Genomic DNA, 20,073 nt, shown 5'->3' with positions numbered 1-20,073 from the left:
CCTCAATTTCTGCCAAAAATTAAAAAGAATTGGACTTTCGGAAGAGACTAGGATCGTGACAAGACCTAACGTTGGGAAGTTTTTGGGCTTGACCAAAGCTTTTTGGTATAATTCGTCGCATTGTCGACTGAGGTTTTAGGGCGGAGCATGGCGGAGAGCACGACGGGAGACGCCGCGGCGAAGGTCTGTGATGCTCCTCCCCCGGATCGCTCGGAGAATTTTAAGGTGGATCCCGGAAGCGATCGATTGGTTCGTGTCGACGATTCAGTAGAGACGGAGAAGACTGAGAATCACGCCGGGGCGGAGGAACAGGAGGATCGAAGGGGCGAAGAAGAAGGAGAAGAAGCACAAGGAAAAGAAGAAGAGGGAGAAGAAGAGGAAGCTCTCCGCGAGTTGCCTGAGAAGATGAGAAAATCTGTGGAAGTCATTCATCACATTTCGGGAGAGACCGGCCTTGAGTCTACGGTCTATATGGTCGGCACAGCGCATATTTCTAAGGCAAGTGTTTCTCGAGCTTATTAGTTTTCTTCCTTTGGGCTGCATGGCATTCTTTCTTTTTCCTTTCTTGTTTCATGGAATTCATGAAAAACAATTACAGGAGTCGTGCGATCTCGTTGAAGCCGTGATCAAGCTCGTCAAACCAGAGGCTAGCTTTCTTCACTTTTTGTTCCACACACTCTATCTGACTTCTTTTCGTGAACAGGCAGTTTTTCTTGAGTTGTGCAGAGAACGATGCTCGTTGCTTTTGAAAACAACAAATGGAGTACGTCTTTATGGATTGTTATGGATGAGTATTCTATTTTGTATTCCTCCGTTGAATTTTCAGATTCCCACAGTAAAGCAGATGCTAGAGTCGTGGAGATCAAAGAAAATGAATTCCTTTGGAATCATTTATTCGTACTTCCTCGCAAAGGTATCCTTCCTCGTAAGTGTACATCACTTCAAAACTACAGGTTTTCAGGCTGCTCAAAGGCTGGAAGTTCCACCGGGGGGTGAATTTCGAAGAGCTTATGAAATCGGACGCGCTTGCAATGCGCTTGTTATTCTCGGGGACCGGCCTGCCTCGGTACGTAGTGCGCATGGCATTCCGTCAGTGGAGTGACTTGTTTGTTTTAGATTTCGCTGAAACGAGCTGTGGCGAGGTTGACACTCTGGCAAAAGATGAAGCTGGGCGGGACTTTACTCTGGAGTATAATTTGCCTACCGGGGGCTGAAGAACTCGAGAAAATGGTTTGTCAGGTTTTCGTTTTCCCTATAGAGCAGTTCTCTTTAACACTTTGCTTCAGTTAACAGAGCTCACCGACACCGATGAATTTGTAAAATTCCTGAGAGAATATTGCAAGAATTTTCCCACGCTTCTGGACGCCCTCCTGACGGAAAGAGACTTGTAAGTTCGTCTGGCGCTTCTTAACTCTTATTCGCTCGGTTTCTTTGAGCAGATTCATGACTTCAACGCTGAGAAGCGCGTGCAGCAAATACGCCTCCGTTGTTGCGGTTGTCGGCAAAGGTCACGTTTCAGGGATCATTGCCAACTGGACCAAACCACCTATCGAGGTGTGTTGTTTATTAGCCTTCGCATTTTTCTAGTGCTGATGCCTTTTGCAGGTCGATGCTCTACTTGAAGTCCCAGAGAAAAAATCGTGGGGAGTTCGCTGGCGGCTTGGATCTCTGTTTTTGGTTGGAGTTGGCCTCGGCTTCTACATAGGGAAGAGATGGATGCTGTGAAGAGCCTGTAATTTTTCCGGTTACCTCGTTAGAGGTTAACAGCGTTATGTTCCAGCTCTCTTATGATCTCGATCAGTCCTCACGAACGCTCCCCCTCTCCGAAAGTGTGGCGGCTCCAAAAACTTGTTAGAAGAGAAGCCTTGATAAAAACGGTACGGTTTCCTGCTGATCGAAATGTATGGCAAGCCTCAAGTACGCTAGAGAAGGCATTGACACAGGAGCCTCTTGATCATCGCCACTTACGTGAGACGCCACTATGATCGCGACGTATACCCAGAGAGGGTATATGGACACGGCGAGAAGTTTGTGCCAAGGAAATACGCTTCTTCGTGGAATACCATGATCGCCGCGTATGCCCAAAGAGGCTAGCTCGGGACTTGTTTGACGAAATGGGCGAGAGAAGCGTCGTGACTTGGAACTCCATGGTGACGGCATAGCCCAACACGGGCGTTTGCACGAAGCGAAAGGGTTTTTTTTGACAAGATGCCAGTGAGAAATGTGGTGTCCTGGAACGCTCTCATCGCGGCCTACGTGAGAAACGAAGACTCGGCCGAGGCACTGAGGCTCATGGACTTGGAACCTCAAACTTTGTGCGAATGCTTGGGCATCTCCAAAGGGATCACTTAGCGCCAAACTTCCTAAGTTGGCACACGCATCCAAGCCTCCCGTCATCGTCCCGGCGTCGTACACTCCAGGATCGCCCAAGCTCACGGTGGCGAACTCGCTCATCAACATGCACGACGGCATCCTGGGAGAGGGATTGGTGCACAAGTAATCCATCTCAAATCTGTGAGTTTTTCGTTTTTTCGAAAAACAGAAAAACGCGACGGCGTGCGCCGGGCGAGGCCGCCGGTTCGCCGCTTGAATTGGACTTCCGAAAGAAGACTAGGATCGCGGTGCCTGCAAAGAAGAATGGTACTTCGCTTTGAATGGCTTTTCGCGGGCTTTAAAATGTATGACGAAGAGAAGCGTTGATATTGAGTGAGGTTTTAGTGCGGAGCATGGCGCAGAGCACGAACGGAGACGCCGCGGGAAAGGTGTATGATGCTCCTCCCGCCGCATTCGAGACGGATCGCTTGGAGAATTCTAAGGTGGATCCCGGAGGCGATCGATTGGATCGTGTTGAAGATTCAGTAGAGACGGAGAGGTCTGATAAACACGCCGGGGCGGAGGAACAGGAGGATCGAAGAGGCGACGAAGAAGGAGAAGGTCAAGGACAAGAAAAAGAAGAAGAGGGAGAAGAAGTGGAAGCTCTCCGCGAGTTGCCTAAGAAGATGATAAAATCTGTGAAAATCATTCATCACATTTCGGGGGAGACCGGCCTTGAGTCTACGGTCTATATCGTCGGCACATCGCATGTTTCTAAGGGAAGTATTTGTAGTTTTCTTCCTTCGCGTTAGCATGGTATCTGTTTGCTTCTTGTTTCATGAAATTGTGGAATTGAAATACAATAACAGGAGTCATGCGATCTCGTTGAGGCCGTGATCAAGCTCGTCAAACCAGAGGTTTAGCTTTCTTCGCTTTTTGTTCTACATTTCACCTTTTTGTTCTTCATTTCGTGAACAGGCAGTTTTTCTTGAGTTATGCAGTGAACGACGCTCTTTGCTTTTGCAACCAACGATTCATGAAGTACGTTTTTATGGATTGGTATTTCATTTTGTTTTCCTCTCAGATTCCCACAGTAAAGAAGATGCTAGAAGCCTGGCGATCAAAGCAAGAGAATACCCTTGGAAAAATGTATTCTTACTTCCTCGCAAAGGTATCGTTCCTCGTAGGTGTAAATCACTTCAAAACTATAGACGTTCAGGTTGCTCAAAGGCTGGAAGTTTCACCGGGGGACGAATTCCGAAGAGCTTACAATACAGGACGCGCGTGCAATGCGGAAATTATTCTCGGGGACCGGCTTAACTCGGTAAGTAGTGTATGACTTTTTGTCAGTCTAGTGACTTGTTCGTCTTTAGATTACACTACAACGAGCTACGGCGGGGTTGACACTGTGGCAAAAGATGAAGCTGGGCGGGAGTTTACTCTTGAGTATAATCTTCCTACCGTGGGTTGACAAAATGGTTTGCCAACTTTTCGTTTTCCCTGTAGAGCAGTTCCCTTAGATACTTTGCTTCAGGAGCTCTCCGACGACACTGTAAAGCTCCTGGGAGAATATGTCAAGAGTTTTCCCTCGCTTATAAACGCTCTCCTGACGGAAAGAGACTTGTAAGTTCGATGTACGCTTCGTAAATCTTCTCCTGCTTTGGTTTGCTCGAGCAGATTCATGACTTCAACACTGAGAAGCGCGTGCAGCAAACACGCCTCCGTTGTTGCGGTTGTCGGCCAAGGTCACGTCCCAGGGATCATTGCCAACTGGGCCAAACCACCGATCGAGGTGTGTTGTTTTGCCTTCGCGAGTGATTGATGCCTTTTGCAGGTCGGTGCTTTGCTTGAAGTCCCCGAAGTCCCCGAGAAAAAATCGTGGGGAGTTCGCTGGTGGGTTGGATCTCTGTGTTTGGTTTTAGTTGCCATCGCCTTCTACATAGGAAAGAGATGGATGCTGTGAAGAGTAGGCATCAAGACTGTACAGTGATTCTTTTGGTAATTTTTCTGGCTCGTTAAAAGGTTGATGTTCCATGATCTCGATCAGCCCTCACGACTTGGATCACTACGCTCCCCTCCTGCGAAAGTGTGGGAGCTCCAAAAACTTGGAAGAAGGCAAGCGTGTCCACGCTGAAATCGCTACTGCCGGCCTCGACAAGAACGGCTTCCTGCGAAACCTCTTGATCGAGATGTATGGCAAGTGTGGAAGCCTCAAGGACGCCAAAGAAGTGTTCGATGGCACCGGGCCGAGACACAGGAACCTCTATACGTGGAACATGATCATCGCCGCTTATGTGAGGAGCCACCATCTTCAAGGTGCCAGGGAACTCTTTGATGCTGCCACCGAGAGATGTGAAGTGACCTGGAACACCATGATCGCGGCTTATACCCAGAGAGGGGATATGGACACGGCGAGAAGTATGTTCGATAAGATGCCGAGGAAAAACGCTGCTTCGTGGAATACCATGATCGCCGCGTATGCCCAAAAAGGCCATCTCCAGAAAGCTCGCGACTTGTTTGACGAGATGGGCGAGAGAAGCGTCGTGACTTGGAACTCCATGGTGACGGCTTATGCCCAACACGGGCATTTGCAAGAAGCGAAAGAGTTTTTCAACAAGATGCCCGTGAGGAATGTGGTGTCCTGGAACGCTCTCATCGCGGCCTACGTGAGAAACGAAGACTCGGCCGAGGCACTGAGGCTCTTCGGCGTCATGGACTTAGAAGGCGTCAGGGGCGACGCAGTGACGATCACGGGGGGCTTGGATGCGTGCGCCAACTTGGGAAGCTTGGCCAGAGGCCGAGAGATCCACTCCAGCATCGCCCAGCTCGGATTCACCGGCGAGCTCGCGGTGGAGAACTCGCTCGTCAACATGTACGGTAAGTGCCAGAGCCTGGCCGACGCGAGAGAGACTTTCGAGAGGATGAAGCGGCGGGACGTGGTGTCCTGGACGGTGATGCTCTCGTCGTGCTGCCGGAACCGCGAGTTCGACGAGGCGCTCGTCACCTTCCGGAGGATGATCCTGGAGGGCGAGAGGCCAGACGAAGTCGCGTTCATCAGCGCGCTCGAGGCCTGCGGCGACTTGGCCTCGGTTAGCGATGGAAGGATGGTCCACGCCGCCATCGCCGAGAGTGGCTCTGTGCTCTACCACTCCAAAGTCGAGAGCTCGCTCATCAGCATGTATGGGAAATGCGGCAGCCTGCGCGAGGCTCGCGCGGTGCTCGAGCGGCTCCACACGCAGGACGCGGTATCCTGGACTGCGATGATCGCGAGCTACGCGCAGCAGGGGCTCGGGAGGCAAGCTCTGGAGCTCTTCCACGCCATGGCGCTCGAAGGCGTGAGCCCGGACGAGGTGACGCTGGTGAGCGTGCTGTGCGCTTGCAACCACGCCGGGCGGGTTCACGGCGGCCGAGCTTACTTCCAGCTTGGCGTGGGAGACTTTGGAGTGGAAGCCCAGATGGAGCACTACGCTTGCATGGTGGACATGCTGGGACGATCCGGGAGGCTGGTGGCGGCGGAGGAGCTCATGGCGGCGATGCCATTCGAGCCGGATGTTTACTCGTGGATGCACTTGCTGAGCGCTTGCAAGACCCAAGTGGAGGGGATGGACGAACAGGGTCACAGAGCTGCCCGGCTTGTGGCGGAGCTAGAACCCGAGGATGGAACGCCGTATGTGATGCTCTCTAGCATGTACTCGCTGCGGTGACCTTGTATTGCTCGAGGTGAGAGATCCTATACTTTCAATCCTCTTGCTCGTGATCCTCTCACTCGCAGTGGTGATCTTCGATCGATCTTGTATTGCTCGAGGTGAGCGGTCCTATGTTTTCAATCCTCTTGCTCGACGTGATCCTCTTGCTCTAAGTGAGTGAGAGAGACTTTGGCGGTCTTTTGGACCTTGGCAGCTCGCTCTTCGGCCTTGGCCTCTTTCCTGGCCTTGAGAGCCAGGCTCTCGCCCTCGATGGCCTCGCGCAGCTCGGAGCTTGCAAGATCGCCGGGAGTTTTCCCTGCTTTGTTCTTGGCGGAGAGATTGCTCCCTCGCCTCACCAGGTAAGTTGCAAGATCCCTGTGGTTGCCCTGGACAGCACAGTGCAGTGGAGTGAGCCCCTTTCTGGAATGCGAATTGATGGAGGCTCCACTGCCCAAGAGCTCCTTCACGGCTTGGAGATGGCCCTTTTGACACGCGAAGTGGAGCGCCGACATATCATCCATCGCCGCGGCGTTGACAGGAGATTTCGCCTCGCAGAGGAGCTTCACGGCATTGGCGTGTCCCGCCCACGCTGCCAGATGCAATCTGGATGCCCATTCCTGGCTCGTCAAGAAACCAAAGCAAGAGATTGAAGAAACAAAGGATACGGTGTGCGGGAGTGGCGATCGCGCTTGTTCACAGCGTCCGGATCCGCCGCCAGCGCCAATCTAATCGCATCCAAGTCGCCCGCCCTGGCCGCGTCATGGAGACTCTGCTGCTGCTCCACCATAAGATATGAACCCTAATTTCACAGAACTAGGGTCCTTCCTTTAACTTTATACCTTTATCTTCTAACTAGGGCTCTTCCTTTAACTAAACCTTCATTTTAGATCATGAATGTCGAGAGGATTCAAAAGAGCTGCCAGAGAAGCCATGGCCACAATCAAAGATTGCGTCTCCGTCGCAGCTCAAGAGGATGCACAGATCACTCGAGACAATCTTCTCAAACTACGCAGCCTGGAGAGGGCTCGGCTCGTCCAGTCTCAGCTCCTCGAAAGCTTCCATCTCGACATCTTTGTCTTGAATTCCCTCGTCGATCTCTACGCAAAGTGTGGAAGCATGGAGGAATCCTCTCGCTTTTTTCACGGAATGGCGTGCCACAGCCTGGTGTCCTGGAACGCGTTGCTGCTTGGCTATGCCGAAAACGGCGACGAGCAACTTTGTCTAGAGATCTTTTCGTCCGTCTCCGAGCGTTTGGGTGTGGAGTCTTTGAACGGTAGAACCTTTGTGGCTTCTTTCAAGGCTTGTAGTGGCCTGGCAGTGAAAGAAACGGGCCAAGTGGTATCAAATCGAGAGCTTGTGAAGCTCGGGGCTCTTGCCAAAGGCATGGAACTCCACTCCAAGGCTGTTTCTTGCGGGTGCATAGACATTTTCGTGGCCAACAGCTTAATAGACATGTATGGGACCTGCGGTAGCACCTTGGACGCTGCCAAAGTTTTCGATAAAATGCCCGAAAGAGATGTAATCTCCTGGACTGCTCTAGTGTCTGCATTTGCCGTTAATGGGCAAGTTGAGATTGGGCTTCTTTTGCTCTCAAAGATGGTGGAAAGTGGCTGCAAACTCGACGTTGGCGCGCTTGTTACTGGGCTTAAAACCTGCATGAGTCTAGCATCTGAAGAAGCTGGCGTAGACGTAAATGGAAACCTCGTCAAGGTGGTGTCACTGGAGAAAGCCATGGATCTAGACTCCGAGGCATTGAAACAAGGATCCGAGGCGCACGTAGTTGTGAGCAACACGCTGGTGGATTTGTACGCAAAGTGTGGGAGCCTACTGGATTCCCGTGGAGTCTTCGACAGGATGAAGCTCCACACTCCAATCTCGTGGACTTCGCTCCTCGCTGGATACGTCGAGAATGGAGAGTCGCAACTTTCTCTCGACTTGTTCTCGGAGTTCCTGCGTGACTTCCAGCCGGATGCCCAAGCCTTCACCGCGGCTCTCAAAGCCTGCGGCAACTTGGCCAACATCGAGAAACTAGCCTTCTTTCACGCGAGGATTTGTCGGTGTGGGCTAGAATCTGAGCCACTTCTCGCAAACTCTCTAGTAGACGTTTATGGAAGGTGTGGAAGCATCGCCTCCGCGCACCACCTTTTCGATTGCATGGCTATGACTGACTCGGCGACATGGAACGGACTGATCGCGGGGCATAGCCGTCAAGGCAAGAGCAAAGCCGTGCTGGAGCTCTTCCACGCAATGCAAGAGCAGGGCCTCAAGGTGGACGAGATAAGCTTTACGTGCGTTCTCACGGCTTGCAGCCACCAGGGGCTTGTGGAGCTGGGAAAAAGATACTTCGATGCGATGCTCGATCGCGCAAAGCATGGAGCTTGCACTATTCGTGTGGAGCACTACGATTGCATGGTGGATTTGCTGGGGAGAGGCAACCAGCTCGAGGCGGCGGTGGAGCTTGCCAGATCGATGCCAATGGGGGCCAGCGCTGTGACTTGGACGAGTGTACTTGCGGCGTCTCAAAAGTGGAGGAACCTGGCGGTGGCGAGGATTGCTTTCGAGGCTCTCGAGAGGCTCAATGCCAAGGACTCTGCGGCCTACATGCTCATGGCCAATGTTCTTAATAGCACAACGAAAGTGAAGTCCATACTCCATTGTACACGTAAAAGCTTCCAAGTTTCGATGTGAAAGACCTCCATCAGAGACTGCATCTTTCGCAGAGATGGCAAGCTTCGTGACATTGTCCCTCCACATTTGGCCTGCTTCTCCCATCATATCCTTCACTGCCTTTTCAACGATCGTGGCATCTGGACTTGGTGGCAAGCGAGAGCCGATCTTCCAATGCTCCACAGCAAGCGCACAGTTAAGTGGCTGCTCGTACAAAAAAGGCCATCCAATCACCTCCAAAAGAGAATTCCATCCACAATGAGTGAGAAACGAACCAACGGAAGGATGCTTGAGAACCTGTGTGGACGACATATTAAGCAAGAAAAAGAGGTAAAAGAAGAAGCTTACCTTGAGTTGAGGAGCCCAGGAAACACACTTGCATTTGTCATAACTTGGATCTTCGAAAAGTTTTCGAAGCTTATCGTTGTCTGATCATATCACCCAGGCTTCCAAAGGAGACGTAGATGACTGATTTGGACGGCTGCTCGTCCAGCCAGTCGAGGGAGCTCATATCTTCCGTCCAAAAACGACACCTTTCCTGCTCGAGTTCGTCAACTTCAACCTGGCCGTCGAATGCAAATGACAGGAGCAATGGGCCGATTGGAACGAACCGTGGATTGTCTCTAGCAAGCTGATCGAGCTGAGGTGTTTCCAACTCGTGGAAAGAGTTCATAAACACCCATGCGTCAGTCTGTATGATCTGGCTCCTGCTATACATGATAGAGAAGTCGGGATCTAAGGGGTGGACTTCTTGAATTTGCAAAGTAAAATCCCGTCCAGCAATTGGAGGGAGGCTGGGTACGAAATCAATGATCCTCGAAGTGCCTAAAAAATTATTTAAAGAAAAAATCAACTCAGACTGGAATAAAAGAAAAGCATACCTTTTAGTGGCAGGAGTCCATTTTCCTTGAGCACAAGAAGACCATTCTGGATGCTAAGCCACGAAGCAGAAAATGCTGAAAGAGAGACCTTGCAAATCCCGAACGAGCGATGTCTTGAAGGCTCTACGTCGGTGAGTATGCAAGGCACTCTAGGCAGAGAATCATCTGCCATGACATCTAGAATAATCTCTGATCTTACCATTCCCTCTCATCCCGTAAGATATGTTCTTGGTGATCGATAGCTTGATGGACTCTCTTTTTTCTTCTTTCCAGAGTGAAAAGCACAGGGATGTCTGGACGATTTCTGCCAATGCGCCACATCGTCACTGCCAGTAGCCACAATCCATCTCCGAGCAAGGTATATATAAACAGCTTCTTTTTTTCTAGACTCAGATGTAATATTTTTTCCATTGTGTCTTTTTTCTTTAGTGAGCATTCCTCTATTTCTCCAAAAAACTAAAAAGAATTGGACTTTTGGATCGATTTCCATGACAAGGAAGATATCAAAGTTTTGGGCTTGACCAAAACTTACTCGTGGAAAGAGTTTATAAACACCCCTGCGTCACTCTGTATGATCTGGTTCCTGCTATACCGGATACAGAAGTCAGGATCTATGGGGTGGACTTCTTGAACATGGAAAGTAAAATCCCGTCCAGTGAATGGAGGGAGCCCGGGTACGAAATCAGAGTCACCTTGCAAATCCTGAACTGGCGAGCGTGGAAACATATAATCCACGGTTCGTTCCAATCGGTCCATTGCTCCTGTCATTTGCATTTGACGGCCAGGTTGGAGTGGACGAACTCGAGCAGTAAAGGTGTGGTTTTTGGACGGAAGATATGAGCTGCCTTAACTGGCTGGACGAGCAGCCATCCAAATCAGTCATCTACATCTCCTTTGGAAGCATGGCCAGTGCTTTTCCCGACCATATCAAGCAACTCTATTCAGGACTCGTGCAAAGTGATTATCCTTTCCTATGGGTGATACGACCAGAGCTTTGAAAACTTTTCGAAGATCCAAGTTATGACAAATGCAAATTTGTTTCCTGGGCTCTTCAACTCAAGGTAAGCTTCTTCTTTTACCTCTTTTTCTTGCTTAATATATCGGTTCTCAGGCATCCTTCCATGGGTGCATTTCTCACTTATTGTGGATGGAATTCTCTTTTGGAGACGATTGTTCGTGCTTGGATGGCCTTTCATGTACAAGCAGCCACTTAATTGTGCGCTCACTGTGAAGCATTGGAAGATTGTGTTGAGGTATATGCTCTCTATGACATTGATCCTAGGTGGCAGTAGTGCCACTTCACTGATCCAGGTGTAGGCTAGAGGTGTGTCTCTTGATCATGTATATATATTTATGATATTATATACAATTATTGTTTGAGTCATTCTTGTCCATTGTAGCTTCCGCTCTTCTTCTCTTCATGGTATCAGAGCCTTGAGGTGTGTCTGGATGTGGCTGAGAGGTGCCAAGATTTGGCACTGCACTGCATTGAATGCCAAGATAACAGCATTAGTGAGCTGAGCAAGGCACGAGGTGATGCTGAGCGTAGAGGCACGAGGCACCAAAGAGGCACGAGGGCTTGGATTGCTAGGCACTGGTGGGCGTGATTGAGCAGAGACCGGCTTGGAGGCACTGGCAGAGGCGCTGAAAGAGGGCTGGCATGAGGCATCGAGCAAAGGTGAGTGCTGGGCACCCTGTAGGGTAGAGGCACGAGGCACTGAGGGCTGCAGGCAAAGGTGTGAGGGCTTGGAGTGCTGAGTGAGGTGCTGGTGTGAGAGAGTGCCCTAAGGCACTAGCAGAGGTGTTGAGAGAAGGCTGGCTGAGCAGAGACTACACTAGGGTGCTGAGCAAGGCAAGAAGGTGCTGGTAGAGGCTATGAGAGAGGGCTGGCTGAGCAGAGTCTGCATTAGGGTGTTGAGCAAGGCACTAGGGCATGTAAGGCAGAGGTGCCGGGCACTTCACACTGGCTAGAGGTGAGTGTTGGGTGTAGAGGCACGAGGCACCGAAGAGGCACGAGGGCTTGGATTGCTGGGGCACTGGTGGGCTGGATAGAGGAGTGCGTATGGAGTGTTGGAGTGTTGTCTAGAGGCAAGCAAGTAGAGGCAATGCTGAGTGCTCAGCACCCTAGCACCTTACTCAGTGCCTCTAATCGCAATCTCTACTTGCCCAACCCTCTCTCAGCACCTCTGCCAGCACTTCTCTACTCATGCCTCGCACCTCTCTCAGTACCTTTGTCAGTGCCTCAAGGCCACTCTCTGACACCAGCACCTCACTCAGCACTCCAGTACTACTCAGTGCCTCAAGCCAGCCCTCTCTCAGCGCCTTTACCAATACCTTTGGGTTGGTGTCTACTCAATCATGTCCTAGTGCCTTGCTCAGCTTGTTAGTGCTGTTATCTTGGTGTTCAGTGCAATGCAGTGCCAAATCTTGGCACCTCTCAGCCACGTCTGGTGGCTCATCATCATCCTTCGAGTCATCCTTGTCCATCATAGCTTTTGCTCTTCTTCTCTTCATGGTGTTGGAGCCTTGAGGGCTTCAGATCCTGGGACAATGGCACTAGCTGAGGAGGACGCCAATGAAGATGACAATGAGCCACCGGACGTGGTTGAAAGGTGCCAAGATTTGGCACTGCATTGCACTGAACACCAAGATAATAGCACTAGCAAGCTGAACAAGGCACTAGGATGTGATCAAGTAGACATCGGCCTAAAGGCACTGGTAGAGGTGCTGAGAGAGGGCTGCCTTGAGGCACCAAGTGGTACTGGAGTGTTGAGTGAGGCACTGGTGTCAGAGAGCGGCCCTGGGGTGCTAACAGAGGCACTGAGAGAGGTGCAAGGCATGAGCAGAGAGGTGCTGGCAGAGGCACTGAGAGAGGGCTGGGCAAGTAGAGACTGCAATCAGAGGCACTAAGCAAGGTGTTGGGGTGTTGAGCATGGTCCTGAGATGCTGGCACAAGTGCTGAGAGAGCAAAGGTGAGTGCTAGGCGTAGAGGCACAAGGCACTGAAGAGGCACAAGGGCTTGGATTGCTGGGGCACTAGTGGGCTGGACAGAGGAGCACATATGGAGCGTTGGAGTGCTGTCCAGAGGCAAGTAGGCAAAGGCAATGCTGAGTGCTGGGTTGTGAGAGGGCTCCATAGCAGAGGGAGAGAGCCATTAGGACTCATTTAAAAGGCAATGAAGAATACCATGGGAGAAGCAGGCCAAATGTGGATAGATAATGTCAATCTCTGCTAAAGATCGAATATCTGGGACGAAATAAAACCAAATTTACTTAAACTAAAGTGATGATCACTACATACCTCTTGGCTTTAAGCTATGGACTTGCTGCTTGATGAACTTTGGTCTACAGAGGATCAATGGGTGGGTTGCTAATCTTCACTCACAATCTAGAATGTTGTGGCAAGTTAAGGAGCCCCTTGCAACCTCAATTGATGGTGGCATTCACGACACGTGGATGCTTGGTGTGAAAGATACCTCTTGCTGCATAACAGGGATGCTAAGAGATGACAGTACCTCATCAAGGCTCATGTTTGAGCTCAACAAGGATAGGAGAACACTTTGTATTTTAAGTTCTGATCGTTGCTCAAGAGATTAATGAAATCTCGAAAATCCTTTTTATGTATGGAATTTAAGGTCCATTCACAGAAGACAATTGTTGTTCTTAAAGATATTTCTAATGAATTGGAATTTTTTTTCTCAAATGTAGTAATGGATATTAATTATGTTTTATTTAACGGGCCATGATGAATATGTGAAAATAGTTAATAAAGTGTTATTAACCTTAACAAATATAGGAATATAGACTATGCATTTCAATGTATAACAATTTTCAGTACTCATTTCATCTTTTCTTAGTTCTTTATGAGGCCAACACCTTTAAGTTAATCGGACTATCGGTGGCTGTTGGATCAAAAAATGTTATAGCCAGGATTCTGAGAACATCTAACCACCAGAACAGTTCTGTCACAGAGCACATGCTCACTCGTTGACAGCCAGTAACAGGTACTGTGCGCAGCTACCCCTGAATTTTAAATGTTCTTGTTAATAAGGGTTTTAGTTTTCAAAGTAATCTTCTAATCGTTAGAGGCGTGTAAGACTATCTTTTTTAGTTTTATGTGCATAACGTGTGTCCATCGGAGTCTAGCTATGGAGGAGATGAAGCAACGACCACACTTGCTAGCAGTTCCAGTCCCAGCTCAAGGCCACATAAATCCTATGCTTCAATTGTGTAAGAGGCTCGCATCCAGTGGATTTTTCATCACTTTCTTGGTCTCATACAAAAGGGAGAATTTTATAGCTACAGAGCAACGAGCTACAGGCCAGCACTTGCGATTTGTCTACTTACCCGATAATTTGCTTCCAGGAGTCATATCCGCCTCTACGGTTCTGCTCGAGTTTACTGCTATTCTGGAGAAAAATCTCAAATTGGCGGTGCCAGAAATTATTCAAGATGTCATGGCAGATCCTTCTCTGCCTCGAGTGTCTTGCATACTCACCGACGTAGTAATTACTAGCCTTCAAGACGTCGCTCGCCAGTTCGGGATTTGCAAGGTGACTCTTTCAACATTTTCTGCTTCATGGCTTAGCATCCAGAATGGTCTTCCTGTGCTCAAGGAAAATGGACTCCTGCCGCTAAAAGGTATGTTTTTCTTTTATTCCAGTCTGAGTTGATTTTTTCTTTAAATTAATTTTTAGGCACTTCGAGGATCATTGATTTCGTACCTGGCCTCCCTCCAATTGCTGGACGGGATTTTACTTTGCAAATTCAAGAAGTCCACCCCTTAGATCCCGACTTCTCTATCCGGTATAGCAGGAACCAGATCATACAAAATGACTCATGGGTGTTTATAAACTCTTTTCACGAGTTAGAAACATCTCAGCTTGACCAGCTTGCTAGAGACAATCCACGGTTCGTTCCAATCGGTCCATTGCTCCCGTCATTTGCATTCGACGGCCAGGTTGGAGTGGACGAACTCGAGCAGGAGAGGTGTGGTTTTTGGACTGAAGATATGGGCTGCCTCGACTGGCTGGACCAGCAGCCATCCAAATCAGTCATCTACGTCTCCTTTGGAAGCGTGGCCAATGCTTCTCCCGACCATATCAAGCAACTCTACTCAGGACTCGTGCAAAGTGATTATCCTTTCCTTTGGGTGATACGATCAGACAATGATGAGCTTCGAAAACTTTTCGAAGATCCGAGTTATGACAAATGCAAGTTTGTTTCCTGGGCTCCTCAACTCAAGGTAAGCTTCGTCTTTTACCTCTTTTCTTGCTTAATATGTCGTCCACACAGGTTCTCAAGCATCCTTCCGTGGGTGCGTTTCTCACTCATTGTGGATGGAATTCTGTTTTGGAGACGATCGTTGCTGGAGTCCCCGTGATTGGATGGCCTTTCTTGTATGAGCAGCCACTCAACTGTGCGCTCGCTGTGGAGCATTGGAAGATTGGCTCTCGCTTGCCACCGGGTCCAGATGCCACGCTCGTTGAAAAGGCAGTGAAGGATATGATGGGAGAAGCGGGCCAAATGTGGAGGGACAATGTCACGAAGCTTGCCATCTCCGCGAAAGATGCAGTCTCTGATGGAGGTCTTTCACATCGAAACTTGGAAGCTTTTAAGTGTAAAATGGCATAAAACTAAAGGAGTCAGTGAAACACCACAAACTAAGCATTTCTAATGAGGAGAAGAGCTAGCTAAGCCCACCAGCGATGAAACAAAGAAGGAAGAACAGCGGCCCAATGTAAAAAACATATTCTAGGAATCAAGAGCATCCGCATATTCGAAGGAACCTCTGTATTTGAATGTGGCTAGGGTAGAATGGGAGCTTGCGCGTCGATTCCAGGGCTGGGCCGGCTTCGCGAGGTAAAGCCGGTGAATTTCCGCTTCTCCGGTCCAGGATCGCTGGAAATCTTTCTGGCCACTCTAGAGCTTCTGCCGGCAGTTTAGTTTAAGTAAATCTGGTTTTATGAAACAATCTCCATTTTACACTTAAAAGCTTCCAAGTTTCGATGTGAAAGACCTCCATCAGAGACTGCATCTCTCGCGGAGATGGCAAGCTTCGTGACATTGTCTCTCCACATTTGGCCCGCTTCTCCCATCATATCCTTCACTGCCTTTTCAACGAGCGTGGCATCTGGACCCGGTGGCAAGCGAGAGCCAATCTTCCAATGCTCCACAGCGAGCGCACAGTTAAGTGGCTGGTCGAACAAGAAAGGCCATCCAAGCACGGGGACTCCAGCAACGATCGTCTCCAAAACAGAATTCCATCCACAATGAGTGAGAAACGCACCCACGGAACGATGCTTGAGAACCTGTGTGGACGACATATTAAGCAAGAAAAAGAGGTAAAAGAAGAAGCTTACCTTGAGTTGAGGAGCCCAGGAAACAAACTTGCATTTGTCATAACTTGGATCATCGAAAAGTTTTCGAAGCTCATCGTTGTCTGGTCGTATCACCCAAAGGAAAGGATAATCACTTTGCACGAGTCCTGTATAGAGTTGCTTGATTTGGTCAGGAGAAGCACTGGCCAGGCTTCCAAAGGAGACGTAGATGACTGATTTAAATGGCTGCTGGTCCAGCCAGTCGAGGCAGCTCATATCTTCCGTCCAAAAACCACACCTCTCCTGCTCGTGTTCGTCCACTCCAACCTGGCCGTCAAATGCAAATGACGGAAGCAATGGACCGATTGGAACAAACTGTGGAGTGTCTCTAGCAAGTTGGTCGAGCTGAGATGTTTCCAACTCGTAGAAAGAGTTTATAAACACCAATGCATCACTCCGTATGATCTGGTTTCTGGTATACCGGAGAGAGAAGTCGGGATCTACGGCGTGAACTTCTTGAAGATGCGAAGGAAAATCCAGTCCAGAAATTGGAGGGAGGCCGGGTACGAAATCTATGATCCTCGAAGTGCCTGAAAAAATATAATAAAAACTCAAGTGGAATAGATTAAAAAGTACCTTTTAGCGGCAGGAGTCCATTTTCCTCAAGCACAAGAAGACCATTCTCGATGCTAAGCCACGAAGCAGAAAATGTTGAAAGAGAGACCTTGCAAATCCCGAACTGGTGAGCGACGTCTTGAAGGCTAGTAATTGCTAAGTCGGTGAGTATGCAAGACACTCTAGGCAGAGAATCATCTGTCATGATATCTCGAATAATCTCTGGCACCGCCAATTTGAGATTCTTTTCCAAGATAGCAACAAACTGGAGCGGAACCGTAGTGACGGAGAAGGCTTCTGGAATGAAAGCATCTGGTAAGTAGACAAATCTCAAATGCTGACCAGTAGCTTGTTGCTCAGTAGCTAGAAAAGTCTCCCTTTTGTTTGAGATCAAGAAAGTGATGAAAAATCCATTGGATACGAGCGTCTTACACAGTTGAAGCATAGGATTGATGTTGCCCAGAGCTGGAAATGGAACTGCTAGCAAGTGTGGTCGCTGCTTCTTCTCCTCCATAGCTAGACTCCGATGTACACACGTTTTTGGTTGTTGCACGAAGAGCATCTCTAGAGGGATTTATTAATGTCGCTAACAGATAAATATAATTTTTAAAGAGAAAGAAGACAGTAGCTTACGATGTCATTGAGTCTTTAGCTTCTCATTCCGGGTAAACTCTTCCTGCGATTAGAAACGTAAGAAGGATATGTATCAGCGACATCTATAATACTACCTGAAGTTGCTTCAAAAGTGCGTAGTATTGACGTCGTTTTGCAACTGCAGCTCCGTGTTTTGTTTTCAGACTGTCATACGTGGTCTTCTTCTCGGAGCAGCGGTTCTCCATCTTTTGAAGCTTCTGCAATGTTGACGAGAGTTAGCAAGGATAACGAAAGAGTAAGCCACTGACCCGTTGTGCCCCTTTCGATATCTCTTGCATGGATTCAACAAATCTGGGACGACCCTCGCTTGTTGCCATCGCCTTCTCGTACTGCATTGAATAGAATCTCGTCTTTCATCACAATGAAATGATAATTGCGTTAAGGACCTGGTCATTTATCGAGTTCAGTAGAGATATTTCCTTCAGTGATAACTCATTCGCTTCAACAAGAGCATTGTAGGACGCATAATACTTCCGAGTCTCGCGTAGCTTGGCCTATTCACCAGAGAAGGAAAATAAACAAATTGTCGTGAATGTTAAAAGCTCACCTGAATGTTCACGTAGAGCTCCATAAAACATCGTTCGTATCTGTTACTAAGGAGTAAGTACATTCTCACATTTTTTCGAGGTGAAAAAAATTTACTGTATAAGTTCCAATTGTGTAGGAACATCATCCACGCGACGTTTAAGAACAACAACATCACGACTTAGTTTTGCGAGTTCCTGAAAAAATCTTTTCAGCAAGAGACGGTAAGGATCAGTGACTTACTTTCCTAAGACATGTCTTTTTCTCAAGGATATTCTCCCCGGCCGTCGAAAGTGACTCTTTCAGGCTGTTTAGTTGCCTCTCCATTCTGTTTCGATCGTCTCTAGACGCTTCCACAAACGCGACCTTCTCTCTTTCCAGAAGCTGAAAATAAACTTTTAGCAGTTGAGCATGGAGTGATATGAGTTTTAGAAACCGTCAACAACTTCAATGCTCCTATGACGTTGTCCAGTGTGTCTTGATCCTTCGAAACATCAGAAGACATCCGCAGCTTAGCTATTTCCGATAGAACGCTTTCCTTTGCTCTAGTCTGCAGTTGCAAAAAATCAAGCTTTGTTCAAGCGGAAACAAAACCACAAACCTGCTCGTCGATATGATCCCGCTTATCTAACAAAGAAGCTTTCTTGCTGCCATGAACAAAAACCGAGAGCCTTTCTTTGCTTCGTTCGAGCTTGTTTCTCAATTCGTCAATCTACAAAGAGGCGAAATAAGAAAACTCAGACTCACAGGCAGGCCTACCTTTTGGTCATAAGGGTCATTGTGTACTTCGCCATCGAACTTGCTGTTAAGTGGAATTATGAGAGATCAAATGAAACAAGTAGATCTATACTTGCCTTTCAGAAGCTTCAATCGATTTCCATTGCTGTCGTTTCATCGGTTTTAGTCGGATGTAAAAGATGTTCACCATACCTTAGAGACTGCTTCAGATTGAGCACTAGACAGAGTTTATCTAAAACTTGTAAGAACAAAGCGTATAAGTAGGCTTACCTCTTCGACCCGTATTTAAGGACTGTGTACTCCGCGCGTATATTTCTGTCGAAGAACAACTGCAAATTCCTGAAAAACCAAGAAGCTTTATGGAAGAGCTGAGAAAACGAAAAATGTCAGACAAACCTGGATTGTCGAGAAATGTGTTGCAAGTGTCCCGACTGAGGATCTTCAGCATGCGCTCGTATAGTGTCCTGTATAAGAAAAGTAAGAGTGGTTTCCTAATTGTTAAGATCACTGAATGATACGTTATAGTCTTTCGATCGATGTTGTATCGGCAGCTCATAGTTCTTACTGAACTGGAAATGAGAGTATCTCCGGAGCTGTGCAAGAACTACGAGTTAAACAAAACGAAAAGAGAAGAAAATCTTACCAGGTCTCCAATTTCATTGCGAGTGTCTAGAACTCGCTTGACAAGCCATTGAACGACTGGCAACACAGCCGGATAATCCAACCCCTGGATTTGATGCGCTTGAAGAGGATAGGGACACCCCATTCTCTGGAGAGCCGACTCGATCGCCTCTCCAATCTTTCTAAACCACAGACAAAGCGATAAAAAAACCGTAGAAGTCAAGCCGGAGCTTACATTTTCTCTCCAAGAATGAGATCATCGCTGTAGTCTAGATGATCGTAGTCGACGTCCACATTGCTGGCGGCAATGCACCACGCCAGGCCTCCCGTAAGCTTGTCAAAGGGCGAGAGATTCGAAATCTGCGCCCGGAAGTAGCCCCCAGCAACGAGAAGATCCTGAATCCGCTCCATCGGACTAGCCAAGGAACAAGAACCCTAAAACCCTCAAATTGTCCCCAAGAACCCTAAATTGTGGCTGTGGAACCCTAGAAACAGGGGCAGGCGATGGATCCAGTGGAACATGCGGTGCGGCTGATCTACAAGGGGCTTCGGCCGCCTCGAATGCGCCTTAGATCGCTGGTCCCGGAGCTGCCATCGCCGATGACAGCCTTCTTCCTGGTGCTAGCATCATATTTTCTCGTAGTTTCTGGGATAATCTACGATGTGATTGTGGAGCCGCCAGGGATCGGCAGCCGCCAAGATCCAGTAACAGGTGCGATCCGTCCAGTGGTATTCTTGCCGGGGCGAGTGAATGGGCAGTACATTATCGAGGGTTTGTCATCGGGATTTATGTTTGTTCTTGGTGGAATGGGGATTGTGGCGCTGGATCTGGCCACGCACAAGGGCTGGAGCAAGAATGTGAGGATGTCATTTGGGCTGGGTGGAATTGCGGCAGTGGTGATCGCCTATGCGATGAGCGTTCTCTTCATTCGCATTAAAATTCCAGCTTACCTCCACTAGAAAGGGGTAAGAGAGATGAGAGAATAAACTCTTTGACTACTCTCAAAAAATTTCTTTTGTTTCTTGAGCTTCTTCTGGTAGCTAGCTTGTCTTT

At 48.6% G+C, this 20,073-nt stretch overlaps 7 protein-coding genes across 12 annotated transcripts; 5 read left to right on the top strand and 2 right to left on the bottom strand.

Moving 5' to 3' along the window:
* Positions 1–84: 84 nt before the first annotated feature.
* On the top strand, positions 85–4,302 carry LOC9636647. Its single transcript, XM_024662007.1, has 16 exons — positions 85–498; positions 599–646; positions 704–763; positions 827–913; positions 962–1,066; positions 1,117–1,230; positions 1,287–1,387; positions 1,440–1,554; positions 1,606–1,722; positions 2,342–2,488; positions 2,736–3,096; positions 3,204–3,637; positions 3,687–3,791; positions 3,848–3,936; positions 3,991–4,105; positions 4,148–4,302. The coding sequence occupies exons 1-16, from the start codon at positions 148–150 to the stop codon at positions 4,274–4,276; spliced, it is 2,478 nt and encodes an 825-aa protein (XP_024517775.1). The 5' UTR covers positions 85–147; the 3' UTR covers positions 4,277–4,302.
* Positions 4,303–4,346: 44 nt separating this feature from the next.
* LOC9636297 (pentatricopeptide repeat-containing protein At4g02750) lies at positions 4,347–6,017 on the top strand. Its single transcript, XM_002988291.2, has one exon. The coding sequence runs from the start codon at positions 4,347–4,349 to the stop codon at positions 6,015–6,017; it is 1,671 nt and encodes a 556-aa protein (XP_002988337.2).
* Positions 6,003–6,798, bottom strand: LOC9636296 (tankyrase). Its single transcript, XM_002988203.2, has 2 exons — positions 6,665–6,798; positions 6,003–6,602 (listed from the first exon to the last, which is right to left on the bottom strand). The coding sequence occupies exons 1-2, from the start codon at positions 6,784–6,786 to the stop codon at positions 6,137–6,139; spliced, it is 588 nt and encodes a 195-aa protein (XP_002988249.2). The 5' UTR covers positions 6,787–6,798; the 3' UTR covers positions 6,003–6,136.
* Positions 6,799–6,929: 131 nt separating this feature from the next.
* Positions 6,930–8,687, top strand: LOC112341609 (pentatricopeptide repeat-containing protein At4g39530-like). Its single transcript, XM_024662006.1, has one exon. It carries the CDS (start codon positions 6,930–6,932, stop codon positions 8,685–8,687), a length of 1,758 nt encoding a protein of 585 aa, XP_024517774.1.
* Positions 8,688–13,653: 4,966 nt separating this feature from the next.
* On the top strand, positions 13,654–15,550 carry LOC9636294 (linamarin synthase 1). 2 transcript variants are annotated; one of them, XM_024662154.1, is made up of 4 exons: positions 13,654–14,187; positions 14,244–14,791; positions 14,842–15,159; positions 15,493–15,550. In XM_024662154.1, the coding sequence occupies exons 1-4, from the start codon at positions 13,662–13,664 to the stop codon at positions 15,499–15,501; spliced, it is 1,401 nt and encodes a 466-aa protein (XP_024517922.1). In that variant the 5' UTR covers positions 13,654–13,661; the 3' UTR covers positions 15,502–15,550. The 2 variants fall into 2 exon arrangements, with proteins under 2 accessions (XP_024517922.1, XP_024517921.1); XM_024662153.1 differs by lacking the exon at positions 15,493–15,550 and having other exon boundaries at positions 14,842–15,324.
* Positions 15,479–19,480, bottom strand: LOC9636293 (coiled-coil domain-containing protein 93). 5 transcript variants are annotated; one of them, XM_024662150.1, is made up of 18 exons: positions 19,255–19,480; positions 19,042–19,201; positions 18,917–18,991; positions 18,795–18,862; positions 18,669–18,737; positions 18,591–18,615; positions 18,515–18,543; positions 18,420–18,462; positions 18,262–18,372; positions 18,097–18,210; positions 17,904–18,044; positions 17,778–17,857; positions 17,683–17,722; positions 17,522–17,629; positions 17,384–17,464; positions 17,210–17,332; positions 17,115–17,157; positions 16,960–17,045 (listed from the first exon to the last, which is right to left on the bottom strand). In XM_024662150.1, the coding sequence occupies exons 1-17, from the start codon at positions 19,428–19,430 to the stop codon at positions 17,119–17,121; spliced, it is 1,482 nt and encodes a 493-aa protein (XP_024517918.1). In that variant the 5' UTR covers positions 19,431–19,480; the 3' UTR covers positions 16,960–17,045; positions 17,115–17,118. The 5 variants fall into 5 exon arrangements, with proteins under 5 accessions (XP_002988246.2, XP_024517919.1, XP_024517918.1 ...); XM_024662152.1 differs by having other exon boundaries at positions 19,042–19,197; positions 19,255–19,307; XM_002988199.2 differs by having other exon boundaries at positions 17,039–17,157.
* On the top strand, positions 19,478–20,046 carry LOC9636643 (putative oligosaccharyltransferase complex subunit CG9662). The gene has a single exon (XM_002988289.2). The coding sequence runs from the start codon at positions 19,524–19,526 to the stop codon at positions 19,977–19,979; it is 456 nt and encodes a 151-aa protein (XP_002988335.2). The 5' UTR covers positions 19,478–19,523; the 3' UTR covers positions 19,980–20,046.
* The last annotated feature ends 27 nt before the right edge of the window (positions 20,047–20,073 follow it).

This window comes from Selaginella moellendorffii, unplaced genomic scaffold (genome assembly GCF_000143415.4).
Source record: "Selaginella moellendorffii unplaced genomic scaffold, v1.0 SELMOscaffold_87, whole genome shotgun sequence".
Lineage (NCBI taxonomy): Eukaryota > Viridiplantae > Streptophyta > Lycopodiopsida > Selaginellales > Selaginellaceae > Selaginella > Selaginella moellendorffii.
This window is presented reverse-complemented; position numbering and strand designations above follow the sequence as displayed.